The 19,651-nt window shown below is 53.2% G+C and overlaps 1 protein-coding gene across 2 annotated transcripts in view; it reads right to left on the reverse strand.

Moving 5' to 3' along the window:
* The window catches only part of dbnlb (drebrin-like b), a 50,616-nt gene extending 31,851 nt beyond the window's left edge, over positions 1-18,765 (reverse strand). Inside the window, exon 1 of one of the 2 annotated variants that reach the window (XM_085970881.1) lies at positions 18,551-18,765. In XM_085970881.1, the coding sequence (XP_085827007.1) occupies positions 18,551-18,633 (83 nt within the window). In that variant the 5' untranslated portion in view covers positions 18,634-18,765. The remainder of the gene's footprint in view (positions 1-18,550) is intronic. The other variant, XM_085970880.1, reaches the window with a different exon arrangement.
* Between the last annotated feature and the right edge of the window lie 886 nt (positions 18,766-19,651).

Raw genomic sequence — 19,651 nt, forward strand, 5'->3', positions numbered from 1 at the left:
TACATCCTATCGCCACAAACTGTGCTAGCCTGAGTCAGCACCCCTGCTCACAGAGCAAGTGAGCTACACTTCCCACATGAAATGCAGTGTTTATATGTATCTATTTATTGTGTGTGTGCATGTGAGTCCGCGATCGAGCGAGTCCGCGAGTGTAACAATCATGTCAGCTTCTTTCAATACAAGTGGTGAAGTAAAGCAAACCCCCACAAATTGCAAAAGCCAAGACTAGGAATTAGAAAAGATACTGGGAGTGATCCACAGTCCATCGAGCCAGTCCTCTGCACAGGGAATCGGCCTACAGTCCTCTGCGCAGGGAATCGGCCTCCAGTCCTCTGCTCAGGGAATCGGCCTCCAGTCCTCTGCACAGGGAATCGGCCTCCAGTCCTCTGCACAGGGAATCGGCCTCCAGTCCTCTGCGCAGGGAATCGGCCTCCAGTCCTCTGCGCAGGGAATCGGCCTCCAGTCCTCTGCGCAGGGAATCGGCCTCCAGTCCTCTGCGCAGGGAATCGGCCTCCAGTCCTCTGCGCAGGGAATCGGCCTCCAGTCCTCTGCGCAGGGAATCGGCCTCCAGTCCTCTGCGCAGGGAATCGGCCTCCAGTCCTCTGCGCAGGGAATCGGCCTCCAGTCCTCTGCACAGGGAATCGGCCTCCAGTCCTCTGCACAGGGAATCGGCCTACATTCCTCTGCACAGGGAATCGGCCTCCAGTCCTCTGCACAGGGAATCGGCCTCCAGTCCTCTGCACAGGGAATCGGCCTACAGTCCTCTGCACAGGGAATCGGCCTCCAGTCCTCTGCACAGGGAATCGGCCTACAGTCCTCTGCACAGGGAATCGGCCTACAGTCCTCTGCACAGGGAATCGGCCTCCAGTCCTCTGCACAGGGAATCGGCCTCCAGTCCTCTGCACAGGGAATCGGCCTCCAGTCCTCTGCACAGGGAATCGGCCTCCAGTCCTCTGCACAGGGAATCGGCCTACAGTCCTCTGCACAGGGAATCGGCCTCCAGTCCTCTGCACAGGGAATCGGCCTCCAGTCCTCTGCGCAGGGAATCGGCCTCCAGTCCTCTGCGCAGGGAATCGGCCTCCAGTCCTCTGCACAGGGAATCGGCCTCCAGTCCTCTGCACAGGGAATCGGCCTCCAGTCCTCTGCACAGGGAATCGGCCTACAGTCCTCAGCTAGATGTCAGAGCCTCGGCATTCCCTCTTAATCTGCCAGTTGCTTCATCGCTACTCAGAGACTCGACAGCTTCCACACTCGCTGCTCGAGGAGACACCACCCAACTTCAACTCTTCATCGTCAAAGACACGGCTTCAGCACATGCTCCCTGTCTGGAGAGGGGGCACCTCTCTTCATCGCACCCTATCAATACAATACAATACAAATCGCTTTATTGGCATGATAAGGTACATCTTATGTTGCCAAAGCATCAAAATACATTTATGGTTGAACACATAAACGCGGTTCCATTCATACAGTGTATAAACAGGTATATCCCTGAGTTTATAAATATATTTTCGCCTTGTTTATATATACTCTTGTCTTAGTTTACTGGTTGTCCCTCTGTTCATGGCAAGCTGTAACATAGTGTGCCACCAGTGTTACACAGCTTCTCTCCTCCCCCAGTAGGAATGGGAGTTTTTGATCAACATATTCTTCTATTCCTTTCTCCCTCCTGTGTTTATCCAGCTTCCCCTTAAATGCATCTACACTATTCGCCTCAACCACTCCCTGTGGGAGCGAGTTCCACATTCTCACCACTCTCTGGGTAAAGGAGTTTCTCCTGAATTCCCTGTTGGATTGATTAGTGACGATCTTATATTGATGACCCTAGTTCTGGTCTTCCCCCACAAGTGGAAACACCTTCTCCACATCTACCCTTTCAAACCCCTTCATAATTTTAAAGACTATTAGATCACCCAGCAGCCTTTTCTTTTCTAGAGAGAAGAGTCAGAGGATTCATTATCTTGCAGGAGAAGAGGTTTATACCATGTAATGCTAGTCATATACTAACTGATTTTCCATGGTGTGACTCACAGGGTGTCTGCGTTCTGGTGTATGGTTGTGATGTTTCGCTGTTAACGTGGCCTGTCCCTTTAAGGCCATTACTCACGCACTTGCTGTGGTGTAAATAAGTACTGAGGTTAATGATAGGTTAATTAGAGAAGCTTCCAGATTGCCTGGTGCTTCTAGCTTCAGGTCAGACTGCAAACTTCCCTCACTGAGGTAGGTCAAAGACGTGAGAAATTCAGAATGCAGTTGGAGGCCAGGCTGGGTGATTTACAGTACGCGCAGCGGCACGCTTCGAAAGCACTTCATTGGTTGTAAAGCGCTTTGGGACGTCCGGTGGGCGTATAAATACAAGTTCATTCTTTAAGCTTCAAGTCTTTGAAGTGACCAGCCCCACAAAGATGCCTTTATTTGCCAACCAGCAAACTAATTAGACACTGTACACCGAGGAATTGCCGTTTAATTACAGTATCAAGTGGGAGCAGGGTCAGGAGCCTATCGGGCAAATGAAGTATTTAATTAGACGGTGAGCAAGAGCCCACGTGACCACCTCCAGTCACTGCACTAAAACAATACCAGACCGGGACAAGTGAAAACTGGCCTGGGGTCATGCATGGGACTGGTTGTGTCTGCGGTGTCACAAACAAGCACGCACAGCGACACTTCAGAGCTGAGCCACCTGGCAGATTGCAACAGGCCTGTGGAGGATGGCACATAGGAACAGGAGCAGGCCATTCAGCCCCTCGAGACTGTTACACAGGAACAGGAGGAGACCATTCAGCCCCTCGAGCCTGTTACACAGGAACAGGAGGAGGCCATTCAGCCCCTCGAGCCTGTTACACAGGAACAGGAAGAGGCCATTCAGCCCCTCGAGCCTGTTACACAGGAACAGGAGGAGACCATTCAGCCCCTCGAGCCTGTTACACAGGAACAGGAAGAGGCCATTCAGCCCCTCGAGCCTGTTACACAGGAACAGGAGGAGGCCCATTCAGCCCCTCGAGCCTGTTACACAGGAACAGTAGGAGACCATTCAGCCCCTCGAGCCTGTTACACAGGAACAGGAGGAGGCCATTCAGCCCCTCGAGCCTGTTACACAGGAACAGGAGGAGGCCATTCAGCCCCTCGAGCCTGTTACACAGGAACAGGAGGAGGCCATTCAGCCCTTTCCGCCTGCTCCACCACTTAATTAGATCATGGCTGATCCACATCCCTACCCCATTTACCCACCTGTTCTCCATATCCCTTAACACCCCTAGCCAGCAAAAATCTATCAATCTCAGTCTTGAAAATTTCAATTATCCTGGAATACATAGCCTTTTAGGGAAGAGTTTTCCAGATTTCCACTACCGTGTGTGGAAAAAGTGTTTCCTGATTTCACTCCTGAACGGCCTGGCTTTAATTTGCAGAACCCCCTTGTTCTGGACTCCCCCCACCAGAGGAAATAGTTTCTCTCTCTACCCTATCAGTTCCTTTATCATTTTAAAGATATCAATTAGACCAGTATCACTAAAAAACACAGAATATCTGGTCATCGCATTACTGCTTGTGGGATCTTGCTGTGCGCACAAAGGCTGCCATGTTTCCTGCATTACAAGTGACTACATTTCAAAAAGTACTTCATTGGCTGTAAAACACTTTGGGATGTACGGAGATTGAGAAAGGCGCTACAGAAATGCAATTTATCCTTCAACCTTCGAAACTCAAGGGAATACAAGCCACGTTTATGCAGCCTGTCCTCATTAACTTTTAGCCCCGGTATCATTCTGGTGAATCTGCGCTGCACCGCCTCCAAGGCCAATATATCCTTCCTGAGGTGAGCAGAGCTGACCAGACAGCCCAAGCCACTGGCTGGGCATGTTTAGTAGTCAGCATGGAGGCTGCATCAACCAACGCTCAGTGATTTCGTAGGAATTGGGACAAATGGAGAAAAATATTGAGGAATTAAACACAGGATCGCACATATCCAATAACGTGCTGCAAAGTAGCAAGATGGCTGGGGGGGGTGGGGAGGAGACAGGGTTACAAACCACAGGAGTCAAGCTCGGAGATGGTGCTGCCTTGCAACACAATGGGCTGAAGAGCTGCTCTATGTAGAACAGACAGAACCAGTCGTTCAACTTGTTTTTGGCAGTGGGAATGTCAAGTGAAGGGCAACAAACAGCGTGCTCCCTAGTGATTTGACAAGTGGCGAATGCGAGACAGAACGCTAGAGAGAGCGCGAGAGCGCGGTAGGGAGGTAGTGCAACTCTGCCGAGCCTTAGGCCTGTACATAGTTAACGGTAGGTTCAGAGGGGACTCCTTAGGGAGACTCACCTATTCCTCAACTCTTGGGTCTAGTGTGGCGGATAATACAATCACTGACATGGACCCCTGCGATATCAACGCATTCACTGTCAGGCAGCAATCGCCCCTCTCAGACCATAACCAAATAAATGTGTACCTTAAACTTTCTGCCCAAACTACAGACACAAAAAAGGAACCCAGTAAGCTCCATAAACTAAACCAGACATACAGATGGGCCCCAGACAGTGGAGATAAATTCATCACAGCACTAAATTCACCTGATCTCACAAGTAAAATATCAAAATTTAAAGAAAATCTATATGAGATCACCAGAGATGGTGTAAACATGGCCATAGACGATATAAATAGGATCTTCCATGAGGCAGCTGTAAAAGCCGACCTTGTGAAACAGAAGAGGAAACGTTACAAAAGACAAAAAAATGAGAAATGGTTTGATCGCGAATGCAAAAATGCCAGAAAAGACCTGAGAAAAATATCAAACCAAAAGCATCGCCAACCAAACAACCCAGACCTGCGTACTAGATACAATGAGACCCTCAAAAGATATAAACACACCATTAGGAACAAAACACAAAACTATACCCACAAAAGACTTGAAGAAATTGAAAACTCCATTAATCAAAATCAATTCTGGGATATGTGGAATAACCTGAGTACAACTCAATTACAAGCATTACCAATCCAAGATGGTGACATCTGGAGAACACATTTTGAAAACCTCTACAAAGACATCCCAGTAAACGAATCAAACTCAAGTCAACATCATGTCACAGAAAAACTCCACACATTAGAAGCAACAATTAAAGACAACCAAAACCCTCTGGACTCCCCAATCACTTGGAAAGAACTGGCCACAAAAACAAAATCTCTCCACCTAAAGAAAGCCTGTGGTCCAGACAACATCAAAAATGAAATGCTCAAGTTCAGCACTATGGAGGTGCAGGGTGCTGTACTCAAGTTATTCAACATCATATTACGTTCAGGCTGTTTTCCAGATATCTGGTGCCAAGGACTCATCTCTCCCATATATAAAAGTGGAAACAAATCAGACCCAAATAACTACCGTGGCATCTGTGTCAACAGCTGTCTAGGGAAGTTATTCTGTAGTATTCTAAATAGCAGATTACTGGATTTTCTTAATAAACATAATATCCTTAGAAAAAATCAAATAGGCTTTCTTCCAAAACACCGCACCACTGACCATATCTATATCCTTCACACTCTCATTGAAAAACATATACACCAAACAAAAAATGGGAAAATATTCGCTTGTTTCATTGACTTCAAGAAAGCTTTTGACTCTATTTGGCACGAAGGGCTCTATTACAAACTTCTTCAGTGTGGAATAGGGGGCAAAGTCTATGACCTTATTAAATCGATGTATCTGAAAAATAAATGCGGTGTCAAAATTGGAGACAAACGCACCGGTTTCTTCACCCAGAGAAGAGGCGTCCGGCAGGGTTGCAATTTGAGTCCGACCCTGTTCAACATATACATAAATGAGTTAGCAGACATGCTGGAGCAAAGCGAGTCACCGGGTCTCTGTCTCCTGGATGGGGAAGTGAGGTCCCTGTTCTATGCGGACGACCTGGTTCTGCTGTCTCCCACAGCACGAAAGTCACCTGATCTCAAGTAAAATATCAAAATTTAAAGAAAACCCATACGAGATCACCAGAGATGGTGTAAACATGGCCATAGAGGATATAAATATGATCTTCCATGAGGCAGCTGTAAAAGCCGACCTTGTGAAACAGAAGAGGAAGCGTCACAAAAGACAAAATAAAAATAAGAAATGGTTTGACCACGAATGCAAAAATGCCAGAAAAGACCTGAGAAAAATATCAAACCAAAAGCATCACCAACCAAACAATCCGGACCTACGTACTAGATACAATGAAACCCTCAAAAGATATAAACACACCATTAGGAACAAAACACAAAACTATACCCACAAAATACTCGAAGAAATTGAAAACTCCACCAATCCAAAACAATTCTGGGAAATGTGGAATAACCTGAGTACAGCACAATTGCAAGCATTACCAATCCAAGATGGAGACATCTGGAGAACACATTTTGAAAACCTCTACAAAGACATCCCAATAAACGAAACAAACCCAAGTCAACATCAGGTCACAGAAAAACTCCACACATTAGAAGCAACAATTAAAGACAACCAAAACCCTCTAGACTCCCCAATCACATGGAAAGAACTGGCCACAAAAACAAAATCTCTCCACCTAAAGAAAGCCTGTGGCCCAGACAACATCAAAAATGAAATGCTCAAGTTCAGCAATATGGAGATGCAGGGTGCGATACTCAAACTATTCAACATCATATTACGCTCAGGCTGTTTTCCCGATATCTGGTGCCAAGGACTAATCTCCCCCATATATAAAAGTGGAAACAAATCAGACCCAAATAACTACCGCGGCATCTGTGTCAACAGTTGTTTAGGGAAGTTATTCTGCAGTATTCTAAATAGTAGATAACTTGATTTTCTTAACAAACATAATATCCTCAGAAAAAACCATAGGCTTTCTTCCAAAACACCGCACAGCCGACCATATCTATACCCTTCACACCCTCATTGGAAAACATATACACCAAACAAAAAATGGGAAAATATTCGCCTGTTTCATCGACTTCAAGAAAGCCTTTGACTCGATATGGCACGAAGGGCTCTATTATAAACTTCTTCAGTGTGGAATAGGGGGCAAAGTCTATGACCTTATTAAATCAATGTATCTGAAAAACAAATGCGGGGTCAAAATTGGAGACAAACGCACCGATTTCTTCACCCAGGGAAGAGGCGTCCGGCAGGGCTGCAATTTGAGCCCGACCCTGTTCAACATATACATAAATGAATTAGCAGACATGCTGGAGCAAAGCGAGTCACCAGGTCTCCGTCTCCTGGATGGAGAAGTGAAATCCCTGTTCTATGCGGACGACCTGGTTCTGCTGTCTCCCACAGAACAGGGATTACAGCAACAACTAGACCTACTCGACAAATACTGCCAAAATTGGGCTCTAACAGTAAATCTAAAGAAAACCAACATCATGATTTTTCAAAAAAGGCCCAGATGTCAGGAAAACAAATACCAGTTTACCCTCAGTGATACCACTATAGGACACACTATGAGCTACACCTACCTTGGTCTAACTATTACAGCATCAGGGAGCTTCAGCATAGCAGTGAATGCACTAAAAGAAAAAGCCCGAAGAGCCCTATATGCAATAAAAAGAAAATTCTACAACATCCAAATCCCAATCAAAATCTGGCTCAAAATATTTGACAGCATAATCCTGCCCATTGCACTGTACGGTAGTGAAGTATGGGGCCCGCTAAATCACCAAAGCTACACTAAATGGGAAAAACACACAATAGAAGCCCTACATGCAGAATTCTGCCGAAGCATCCTTCGCACCCAAAGAAAAACGCCAACAAATGCATGCAGAGCCGAACTAGGCAGATACCCACTGATAATAAACATCCAAAAACGAGCACTAAACTTCCTAAATCACCTCAAATCTAGCTCCCCAGACACCCTTCATTTCAAAGCCTTTCAGACCCAAGAGCTAAACCCAGAAAAGAGTCCCCTGAGTCAGCTGCTACTGAAACTAAGTACTCAGCCGGACCCTGACCAGCCCCAGACCAACACAGCCGTCCAAACACCAATCCGAGTGAACCAAATCATTAAAAAATGCAAAGAAACCTACCTGGAACATTGGAACAAAATAACCGAAAGCCAAAGCAGATTAGAATGTTACCGGGCCCTAAAAAGAGAATATAAACTGGCAGACTACCTCACGACCATCAGAGACACAAAACAGAGACAGACCCTCACCAGGTACAGACTAAGCGACCACCAACTGGAAATTGAAAAAGGCAGATACAAGAAATCCTGGCAGCCTAGAGAGAATAGAATATGCGATCAATGTCTGGCTGGCGAGGTTGAAACAGAAATGCATTTCCTCCTAAAATGCGAAAAATTCAACACATCAAGAAACATATTATTCAACAAGCTAAGCCAAACAACCCCAGATTTCAAGGAATTGGATGATCTGTCAAAACTGAGATTAGTCTTAGGAGAAGGAGACAGACCATACCTTGGGGCCAAATATGTAACAACATGTCACAACCTGAGGACTGTTTAAAATTAAGACTGTTTAAAATTAATATTGAACGTACCAAATGAAGTACAAAGACTGTTTAAAATTAATATTGTTTAAAAGTAATATTGTATGTACCCAACAAATGTCAAATCGATTGACACCTACAGAATGTTAGAAAACTGTACCTTTTTGCAATGTAAGCTTTGGCAATATGGTTCTCTGTAAACTTTCATGCCAATAAAGCATTTGAATTGAATTGAATTGAATTGAGAGGGAGAGACAGAGAGAGGGAGAGACAGAGAGACAGAGGGCGAGATTATGCAGAGGCCAGTTTGGGGATTTTATTCAAACTGCCAATGTCACAGGTTCTAAACGGACAAAACGAACAGTGGGAAGAACGCTTTCTGGCATTGTTTGAACAGAGCGTGAGAAATAGGGAGCCCAGAAAGATAGATCGTGCGTTAAACTGTGGAAACCAAGCAGCAGAGGAAATGAAGGAAGAGTGAAAAGGAAACCGTGTAAACAGGGAGACGGAACATTTATTTGTGATGACTAACTTTGAGAAGCAAAGCTGAATGCCTTTGCAAGGGTGCCCCATGAATGCAGCTCTCACAAGGCATGGAACTCTGGAATATGTTCAGGAAACATGGAGAGGATTATCCAGAGTGAGAAAAGAGGCTCGGGTATCTGCATGGTGGAGCCCCACTCTTTGGTTTAAATCTCAGAAGCAACATAAGATCAGAAATGGGGATGTTCGCTGATGACTGCACAGTGTTCAGCGCCATTCACAACTCCTCAGATAATGAAGCAGTCCATGCCCGCATGTAACAAGACCTGGACAACGTTCAGGCTTGGGCTGAGAAGCGCCAGGCAATGACTATCTCCAACAAGCGAGAGTCTAACCACCTCCCCTTGACATTCAACGGCATTACCATCGCCGAATCCGCCAGCATCAACATCCCGGGGGTCACCATTGACCAGAAACTTAACTGGACCAGCCACATAAACACTGTGGCAACAAGAGCAGGTCAGAGGCTGGGTATTCTGCGGCGAGTGTCTCACCTCCTGACTCCCCAAAGCCTTTCCACCATCTACAAGGCACAAGTAAGGAGTGTGATGGAATACTCTCCACTTGCCTGGATGAGTGCAGCTCCAACAACACTCAAGAAGCTCGACACCATACAGGACAAAGCAGCCCGCTTGATTGGCACCCCATCCACCACCTTAAACAGTCACTCCCTCCACCACCGGCGCACCGTGGCTGCAGTGTGTACCATCTACAAGATGCACTGCAGCAACTCGCCAAGGCTTCTTCAGCAGCACCTCCCAAACCCGCGACCTCTTCCACCTAGACGGACAAGAGCAGCAGGCGCATGGGAACACCACCACCTCCAAGTCCACACACCATCCTGACTTAGAAATATATCGCCGTTCCTTCATCGTCGCTGGGTCAAAATCCTGGAACTCCCTCCCTAACAACATTGTGGGAGTACCTTCACCACATGGACTGCAGCGGTTCAAGGCGGCAGCTCACCACCACCTTGTCAAGAGTAACTAGGGATGGGAAAGAAATGCTGGCCTTGCCAGCGACGCCCACATCCCGTAAACGAATAAAAAAGGTAAAAGCTGGCCTGGGATGCCCAGTGGACCATTCCAACGGTCCATCTCCCAGACCATTCCAACGGTCCATCTCCCAGACCATTCCAACGGTCCATCTCCCAGACCATTCCAACGGTCCATCTCCCAGACCATTCCAACGGTCCATCTCCCAGACCATTCCAACGGTCCAGCTCCCAGACCATTCCAACGGTCCATCTCCCAGACCATTCCAACGGTCCATCTCCCAGACCATTCCAACGGTCCATCTCCCAGACCATTCCAACGGTCCATCTCCCAGACCATTCCAACGGTCCATCTCCCAGACCATTCCAACGGTCCATCTCCCAGACCATTCCAACGGTCCATCTCCCAGACCATTCCAACGGTCCATCTCCCAGACCATTCCAACGGTCCATCTCCCAGACCATTCCAACGGTCCATCTCCCAGACCATTCCAACGGTCCATCTCCCAGACCATTCCAACGGTCCATCTCCCAGACCATTCCAACGGTCCATCTCCCAGACCATTCCAACGGTCCATCTCCCAGACCATTCCAACAGTCCATCTCCCAGACCATTCCAACGGTCCAGCTCCCAGACCATTCCAACAGTCCAGCTCCCAGACCATTCCAACGGTCCATCTCCCAGACCATTCCAACGGTCCATCTCCCAGACCATTCCAACGGTCCAGCTCCCAGACCATTCCAACAGTCCAGCTCCCAGACCATTCCAACGGTCCAGCTCTCCCCATCACTACCATCAATTGAGTTGTTCTGGTAGGAAGCAGACTCGAATTATAAGCTCTGCACTTGGCAACAAATCCATTGATGGTTTAACCACAGAATATAAATGTGGCCTGCACCATCTGAAAATCATTTAACAGGAAACTCTCCTCTTGTACTACTTCCTTCACAGTGTCAGCTTGGCTCAGTAGCACTCTCACCTCCGAGTCAGAAGGTTGTGGGTTCAAGTCCCCGTAACAGGCTGGCACTCCAGTGTAGTACTGAGGGAGTGTAGTACTGAGGGAGCGCCCCGCACTGAGCGGGTGCAGTCTTTCAGAGGTACCGTTTGAGCTCAGATCCTGTGAAAGATCCCACGACACTATTCGAAGAGCAGAGGAGTTCTCCGGTTGTTCTGGCTCAACCAACATTACCAAAGAAATAATGGATTAACCAGTCATTTATCTTATTGCAAGTTCGTGGGACCTTGCTGTGCTCATAATTCATGGGCTATGAAGCACTTTGGGACATCCTGAGGATGTGAAAGGCGCTGAATGAACGTTCTCTCTCTCTCTCTTTCGAGGACCCCATTTCCTTGTGCCAGTTGTATATCAACAATGCAGTAACTTCACTCGAGCAGGCTGGGCTCTAGCAATGTGCATATGGACAAAGTCCGCAACTGTGTCAACAATACGGGGCCAGGAGAGGTCGGAGACAGGATTTGCTGTGTTGGGAATACTGTGCATCTCCAATGGAGCCACTCCAGGCTGGGAGAGGGGTTGATGATCGATTCGCCTGCTCAAGACTTGCACAGACATTGCTGGGGTCCAAGTAGTCGCGGGACGCTGTGAACTGAGGTTAACCGTCAAATGAACAGATCACGTTTGTGAAGTTTTACTGGCCTGCACGTTTCCTCTCTGCATCTTTATTGTGCAAGTGTTGTTAAGCGCTAAAGAAATATTTCCACATTCTTTCACAAGTTTACCTTTAAAATTTGGACAGGTTTCGCTTTTATATAATGCATGAAGCAACAGGCCCAAGTTTGCTGAAAGTGCTCATTTATAAAACTGTACAAAAACCCAAGGCTCTTTTCTCTAGAAGAGAAGGCTGAGGGGTGACCGGATAAAGAATCTTTAAAATTATGAAAGGGTTTGATAAGGTAGACAGAGATGTTTCCACTTGTGGGGGAGGCCAGAAATATAAGATAGTGACTAATAAATCCAATAGGTAATTCAGGAGAAACTTCTTTACCCAAAGAGTGGTGAGAATGTGGAACTCGCTACCACAGGGAGTGGTTGAGGTTAATAGCATAGATACATTTAAGGAGCTAGATAAATACATGAGGGGTGAGATGAAGTAGGGTGGGAGGAGGCTTGTGTGGAGCAGAAACACCGGCATGGACCTGTTAGGCCTACTTCTGTGCTGCAAATTCTATGCAATTTTAAAATGTTAAACATCAAATAAAACTTGAATTTGTAGAACATTCTTAATTACAAAAAAAGTCCCCAGACACCTTATTGACAGGTGTTGGAGTGAACGCCAATCCAGGAAGTGTGTTTCGGAGTTGTGAGGTCACGCTTGGCTCAAGAGATGGAGGTCGAGGAGGTTTTTGCAGAGATAGGGTGAGGCAAGGTCATGGACGGAGTTATAGAAAAGGGAAGGGAAGTTTAACTGCCTGCCCTTGATTTCAGTTTAAGAAAATGTAGCAGGATTAAAACTAAAATCCCTAATATTACAGTCTAGGTGGAGTGTCAACAGCAAACACCAGAATAAAGCCAGCTCAGTCTGATCTGCTCTATTGTGCAATTACTGCCCTGGTTCCTGATTTACTGTCCTTCCCATTTCTAGACCAGCTGATATGTTCCTTATTTCACAAAGCACTTGCTAAAACTGCAATAAATGGCGATCATCCACAACTTCCAGATGCACATCAATTATATATTCCACAATCGCTACAACGCAGCTCACTCTTCCTGAACCGCAAACACCTGATCCATACACACGCTTTATCCTCCCTCGCTGTTTTGATCCATTGCACGGTCTCCTACTGCAAACTCATTCTCTCTCAGCATCTCAAAATGCAAAGCATCTCACCTCCTTTAGTCTCCCATTCCTCCTACAATCTGTTCAAACCCATCACCTAACCAACTGGGTGTTGGCTGTGGCTCAGTGGGCAGCACTCTCGCCTTCCGAGTCAAGAGGCCGCGAGTTCAATCCCCACTCCAGAGACTTGAGCACATAATCCAGGCTGACAATCCCAGTGCAGTACTAAGGGAGCGCCGCACTGTCGGAGGGGCAGCACTGAGGGAGCGCCGCACTGTCGGAGGGGCAGCACTGAGGGAGCGCCGCACTGTCGGAGGGGCAGCACTGAGGGAGCGCCGCACTGTCGGAGGGGCAGCACTGAGGGAGCGCCGCACTGTCGGAGGGGCAGCACTGAGGGAGCGCCGCACTGTCGGAGGGGCAGCACTGAGGGAGCGCCGCACTGTCGGAGGGGCAGCACTGAGGGAGCGCCGCACTGTCGGAGGGGCAGCACTGAGGGAGCGCCGCACTGTCGGAGGGGCAGCACTGAGGGAGCGCCGCACTGTCGGAGGGGCAGCACTGAGGGAGCGCCGCACTGTCGGAGGGGCAGCACTGAGGGAGCGCCGCACTGTCGGAGGGGCAGCACTGAGGGAGCGCCGCACTGTCGGAGGGGCCGCACTGTCGGAGGGGCAGCACTGAGGGAGCGCCGCACTGTCGGAGGGGCCGCACTGAGGGAGCGCCGCACTGTCGGAGGGGCCGCACTGTCGGAGGGGCAGCACTGAGGGAGCGCCGCACTGTCGGAGGGGCCGCACTGAGGGAGCGCCGCACTGTCGGAGGGGCCGCACTGAGGGAGCGCCGCACTGTCGGAGGGGCCGCACTGTCGGAGGGGCAGCACTGAGGGAGCGCCGCACTGTCGGAGGGGCCGCACTGAGGGAGCGCCGCACTGTCGGAGGGGCCGCACTGAGGGAGCGCCGCACTGTCGGAGGGGCCGCACTGTCGGAGGGGCAGCACTGAGGGAGCGCCGCACTGTCGGAGGGGCAGCACTGAGGGAGCGCCGCACTGTCGGAGGGGCCGCACTGAGGGAGCGCCGCACTGTCGGAGGGGCCGCACTGTCGGAGGGGCAGCACTGAGGGAGCGCCGCACTGTCGGAGGGGCCGCACTGAGGGAGCGCCGCACTGTCGGAGGGGCCGCACTGTCGGAGGGGCAGCACTGAGGGAGCGCCGCACTGTCGGAGGGGCCGCACTGAGGGAGCGCCGCACTGTCGGAGGGGCCGCACTGTCGGAGGGGCAGCACTGAGGGAGCGCCGCACTGTCGGAGGGGCAGCACTGAGGGAGCGCCGCACTGTCGGAGGGGCCGCACTGAGGGAGCGCCGCACTGTCGGAGGGGCCGCACTGTCGGAGGGGCAGCACTGAGGGAGCGCCGCACTGTCGGAGGGGCAGCACTGAGGGAGCGCCGCACTGTCGGAGGGGCAGCACTGAGGGAGCGCCGCACTGTCGGAGGGGCAGCACTGAGGGAGCGCCGCACTGTCGGAGGGGCAGCACTGAGGGAGCGCCGCACTGTCGGAGGGGCAGCACTGAGGGAGCGCCGCACTGTCGGAGGGGCAGCACTGAGGGAGCGCCGCACTGTCGGAGGGGCAGCACTGAGGGAGCGCCGCACTGTCGGAGGGGCAGCACTGAGGGAGCGCCGCACTGTCGGAGGGGCAGCACTGAGGGAGCGCCGCACTGTCGGAGGGGCAGCACTGAGGGAGCGCCGCACTGTCGGAGGGGCAGCACTGAGGGAGCGCCGCACTGTCGGAGGGGCAGCACTGAGGGAGCGCCGCACTGTCGGAGGGGCAGCACTGAGGGAGCGCCGCACTGTCGGAGGGGCAGCACTGAGGGAGCGCCGCACTGTCGGAGGGGCAGCACTGAGGGAGCGCCGCACTGTCGGAGGGGCAGCACTGAGGGAGCGCCGCACTGTCGGAGGGGCAGCACTGAGGGAGCGCCGCACTGTCGGAGGGGCAGCACTGAGGGAGCGCCGCACTGTCGGAGGGGCAGCACTGAGGGAGCGCCGCACTGTCGGAGGGGCAGCACTGAGGGAGCGCCGCACTGTCGGAGGGGCAGCACTGAGGGAGCGCCGCACTGTCGGAGGGGCAGCACTGAGGGAGCGCCGCACTGTCGGAGGGGCAGCACTGAGGGAGCGCCGCACTGTCGGAGGGGCAGCACTGAGGGAGCGCCGCACTGTCGGAGGGCAGCACTGAGGGAGCGCCGCACTGTCGGAGGGGCAGCACTGAGGAGCGCCGCACTGTCGGAGGGGCAGCACTGAGGGAGCGCCGCACTGTCGGAGGGGCAGCACTGAGGGAGCGCCGCACTGTCGGAGGGGCAGCACTGAGGGAGCGCCGCACTGTCGGAGGGGCAGCACTGAGGGAGCGCCGCACTGTCGGAGGGGCAGCACTGAGGGAGCGCCGCACTGTCGGAGGGGCAGCACTGAGGGAGCGCCGCACTGTCGGAGGGGCAGCACTGAGGGAGCGCCGCACTGTCGGAGGGGCAGCACTGAGGGAGCGCCGCACTGTCGGAGGGGCAGCACTGAGGGAGCGCCGCACTGTCGGAGGGGCAGCACTGAGGGAGCGCCGCACTGTCGGAGGGGCAGCACTGAGGGAGCGCCGCACTGTCGGAGGGGCAGCACTGAGGGAGCGCCGCACTGTCGGAGGGGCAGCACTGAGGGAGCGCCGCACTGTCGGAGGGGCAGCACTGAGGGAGCGCCGCACTGTCGGAGGGGCAGCACTGAGGGAGCGCCGCACTGTCGGAGGGGCAGCACTGAGGGAGCGCCGCACTGTCGGAGGGGCAGCACTGAGGGAGCGCCGCACTGTCGGAGGGGCAGCACTGAGGGAGCGCCGCACTGTCGGAGGGGCAGCACTGAGGGAGCGCCGCACTGTCGGAGGGGCAGCACTGAGGGAGCGCCGCACTGTCGGAGGGGCAGCACTGAGGGAGCGCCGCACTGTCGGAGGGGCAGCACTGAGGGAGCGCCGCACTGTCGGAGGGGCAGCACTGAGGGAGCGCCGCACTGTCGGAGGGGCAGCACTGAGGGAGCGCCGCACTGTCGGAGGGGCAGCACTGAGGGAGCGCCGCACTGTCGGAGGGGCAGCACTGAGGGAGCGCCGCACTGTCGGAGGGGCAGCACTGAGGGAGCGCCGCACTGTCGGAGGGGCAGCACTGAGGGAGCGCCGCACTGTCGGAGGGGCAGCACTGAGGGAGCGCCGCACTGTCGGAGGGGCAGCACTGAGGGAGCGCCGCACTGTCGGAGGGGCAGCACTGAGGGAGCGCCGCACTGTCGGAGGGGCAGCACTGAGGGAGCGCCGCACTGTCGGAGGGGCAGCACTGAGGGAGCGCCGCACTGTCGGAGGGGCAGCACTGAGGGAGCGCCGCACTGTCGGAGGGGCAGCACTGAGGGAGCGCCGCACTGTCGGAGGGGCAGCACTGAGGGAGCGCCGCACTGTCGGAGGGGCAGCACTGAGGGAGCGCCGCACTGTCGGAGGGGCAGCACTGAGGGAGCGCCGCACTGTCGGAGGGGCAGCACTGAGGGAGCGCCGCACTGTCGGAGGGGCAGCACTGAGGGAGCGCCGCACTGTCGGAGGGGCAGTACTGAGGGAGCGCTGCACTGTCATTGTTTGTGGTACCTTGCTGTGTGCAAATTGGCTGCCGCATTTCTCTAGTGACTATACTTCAAAGTACTTGATTGGCTGTCCTGATGTTGTGAAAGGCGCTATAGAAATGCAATTTCTTTCTTTCTTATTCTTTTCGACCTTTTTTGTGTCCTTCAAGTGAGCCGAGCCCATCTCCTAGACTTCTCAATCCTTTACAATGGAGTTTAAAGGTTAGCTGCAGGAGTCATGATGGAGGTCAGGTGTGGTGCAGCCTTGAATGGAATACACCTGATCTCCACTTGAATGCAAACCAACACGTGGTACAGAATTAGTTGCCGCTGATAACCAGTTAGCAAAACCAACATATCTCTCCTGCTCTGAAATAAATTTTTCCTAAAGTTGCCATTTTTGCCAGTGGTTCTATCCCAGCACAGGCACGATGGGCCGAATGGCCGCCTTCTGTGCTGTATTATTCTATGAAATGCCAGTCAGGTTTGGAAGAGGCATGATATAATCCAGATTGAAGAATGATGGGAGATTGCAAGCAGAGGCCACAATATCCCAAGCATTACATCTCTCGCTCTGCAACATTGCTTTTCACAGCCACTTCAAGAAACAGAAACCTGGGAACAGATCACTGCCAACCCTCTGGCTGTCGACAGAGAGCTGGGGGATGAGGTGCTGGGGGGAGGACAGAAAGAAAATGACAACATGCCGAAAGATGGATGAATTATTCAGATCACAGTGCAGCATGCCAAGACTCTGCAATGCTGTGGATATCCAAGAACTCCCACGTGCACAGCTTTCCCATTCTCAGTTGGTCTGAGAATGACACACAAAGTTCTTGCTGGCTAGTGAGAAACCTGAAACATAATACAGAGGACGCAGCGCCCAGCACTGCGCCAACACCAGGGCACCACTCAGTCCTCAGCACGGTTTATGAGAACAATCTGTGCGACTACCCAGCCCCGACTCCTCCTCTGGACCCTTACCCCACGGCTGAACAATAAAAGCTTTAAAGGACCCAAAGGGCAGGACAGTGTCACGAAATCACCTGGGAATTTACACCAAGACTGGATCTGAACCCGTTTTACATCAGTCCCCGAGAACCCATACCCCAGGATTGCAGGCCATCCCCCAGGTTCCCACAGTCCCATTCTCCCACATAGCTCTGAATCACTGGGCGCCTGGGTTACGTACCCACCGCTCCCCCCCAAACCCCAGGAAACCCAGGGTTACAGAGCCATCCCCCCCAAAACCCCAGGGTTACAGAGCACCCCCCCGCACAAAACCCCACGGGTTACAGAGCCCCCCACTCCCCAAAACCCCAGGGTTACAGAGCACCCCCCCCCCACAAAACCCCAGGGTTACAGAATATCCCCCCACCCCCAAAACCCCCAGGGTTACAGAGCACCCCCCCGCACAAAACCCCACACCCCGCAAAACCCAAGGGTTACAGAGCCCCCCACTCCCCAAAACCCCAGGGTTACAGAGCACCCCCCCCCACAAAACCCAAGGGTTACAGAGCCCCCCCACCCCCCAAGGTTACAGAGCCCCCCCACCAAAACCCCAGGGTTACAGAGCCCCCCACCCCCCAAGGTTACAGAGCCCCCCCCCACCAAAACCCCAGGGTTACAGAGCCCCCCACCCCCCAAGGTTACAGAGCCCCCCCACCAAAACCCCAGGGTTACAGAGCACCCCCCCCCTCACAAAACCCCAGGGTTACAGAGCCCCCCCCACCCCAAGGTTACAGAACACCCCCCCACAAAACCCCAGGGTTACAGAGCACCCCCCCCCCCACAAAACCCCAGGGTTACAGAATCTCCCCCCATCCCTCCCCCAAAACCCCCAGGGTTACAGAGCACCCCCCCCCACAAAACCCCAGGGTTACAGAATCTCCCCCCCATCCCTCCCCCAAAACCCCCAGGGTTACAGAGCACCCCCCCCCACAAAACCCCAGGGTTACAGAATCTCCCCCCCATCCCTCCCCCAAAACCCCCAGAGTTACAAAGCCCCCAAACCGCAAATAACCCCGGGTTACAGACCCCCCAAACTCCGTAACCCAGGGTTAACCCCACCCCAACCCAAGGGTAACCCTGGGTTACGGACCCCAAATGCCCGGAAACAGCCTCGCCTCACTCGAGGCCTCCCCACCCGGCCTGGTGCTCACCAGTCAGTGGCGATCTTGTCGCTCACCACCTCCCGGTAGGCGGCCTGCAGCGCGGGCCCGTTCCGACTCAGGTTCACCGCCATCGCCTGCCGCCCGTCACTGCGCACGCGCAGCCCCACCGGCCTTTCCGGCCCGCCCGCGCATGCGCTCTCGCAGCTCCCCCAGTGAAGAGAGCAGCCACAGAGCAGCTCACAATCACAGAATCCACAGTGCAGATAGAGGCCATTTCGGCCCATCGAGCCTGCACCGACACATATCCCACCCTATCCCTGTAACCCCATGTATTTAATCCCCTAACACTAAGGGTCAATTTATCATAGCCAAATCAACCTAACCTGCACATCTTTGGACTGTGGGAGGAAACCGGAGCACCCGGAGGAAACCCACGCAGATACAGGGAGAATGTGCAAACTCCACACAGACAGTCGCCCGAGGCCAGATTTGAACCCGGGTCCCTGGCGCTGTGAGGCAACAGTGCTCACCACTATGCCCACCCAGCCCTCTCCCCACCGACAGCCCACCCAGCCCTCTCCCCACCGACAGCCGACCCAGCCCTCTCCCCACCGACAACCCACCCAGCCCACTGACAACCCACTGCCCAACCCTCCCCCCACCCAGCCCACCAACCCCCCTCTCCCCCCCACTGACCCCCCCTCCCCCACCCAGCCCACTGACCCCCTCTCCTCCTACCCAGCCCTCTCCCCACCGACAACCCACCCAGCCCACTGCCCAACCCTCCCCCCACCGACAACCCACTGCCCTCTCCCCACTGACAACCCACCCAGCCCACTGCCCAACCCTCCCCCCACCGACAACCCACTGCCCTCTCCCCACTGACAACCCACCCAGCCCACTGCCCAACCCTCCCCCACCGACAACCCACTGCCCTCTCCCCACTGACAACCCACCCAGCCCACTGACAACCCACCCAGCCCACTGACCCCCCTCTCCCCCACCTAGCCCTCTCCCCACTGACAACCCACCCAGCCCACTGACAACCCACTGCCCAACCCTCCCCCCATGCAGCCCACTGCCCCCCCTCTCCCCCTCCCCAGCCCACCCCTCTCCCCCTCCGCCCACCCAGCCCACTGCCCCCCTCTC

This window comes from Somniosus microcephalus, chromosome 30 (genome assembly GCF_052327205.1).
Source record: "Somniosus microcephalus isolate GS21.2 chromosome 30, FLI_Smic_1.0, whole genome shotgun sequence".
Taxonomy (NCBI): Eukaryota; Metazoa; Chordata; class Chondrichthyes; order Squaliformes; family Somniosidae; genus Somniosus; species Somniosus microcephalus.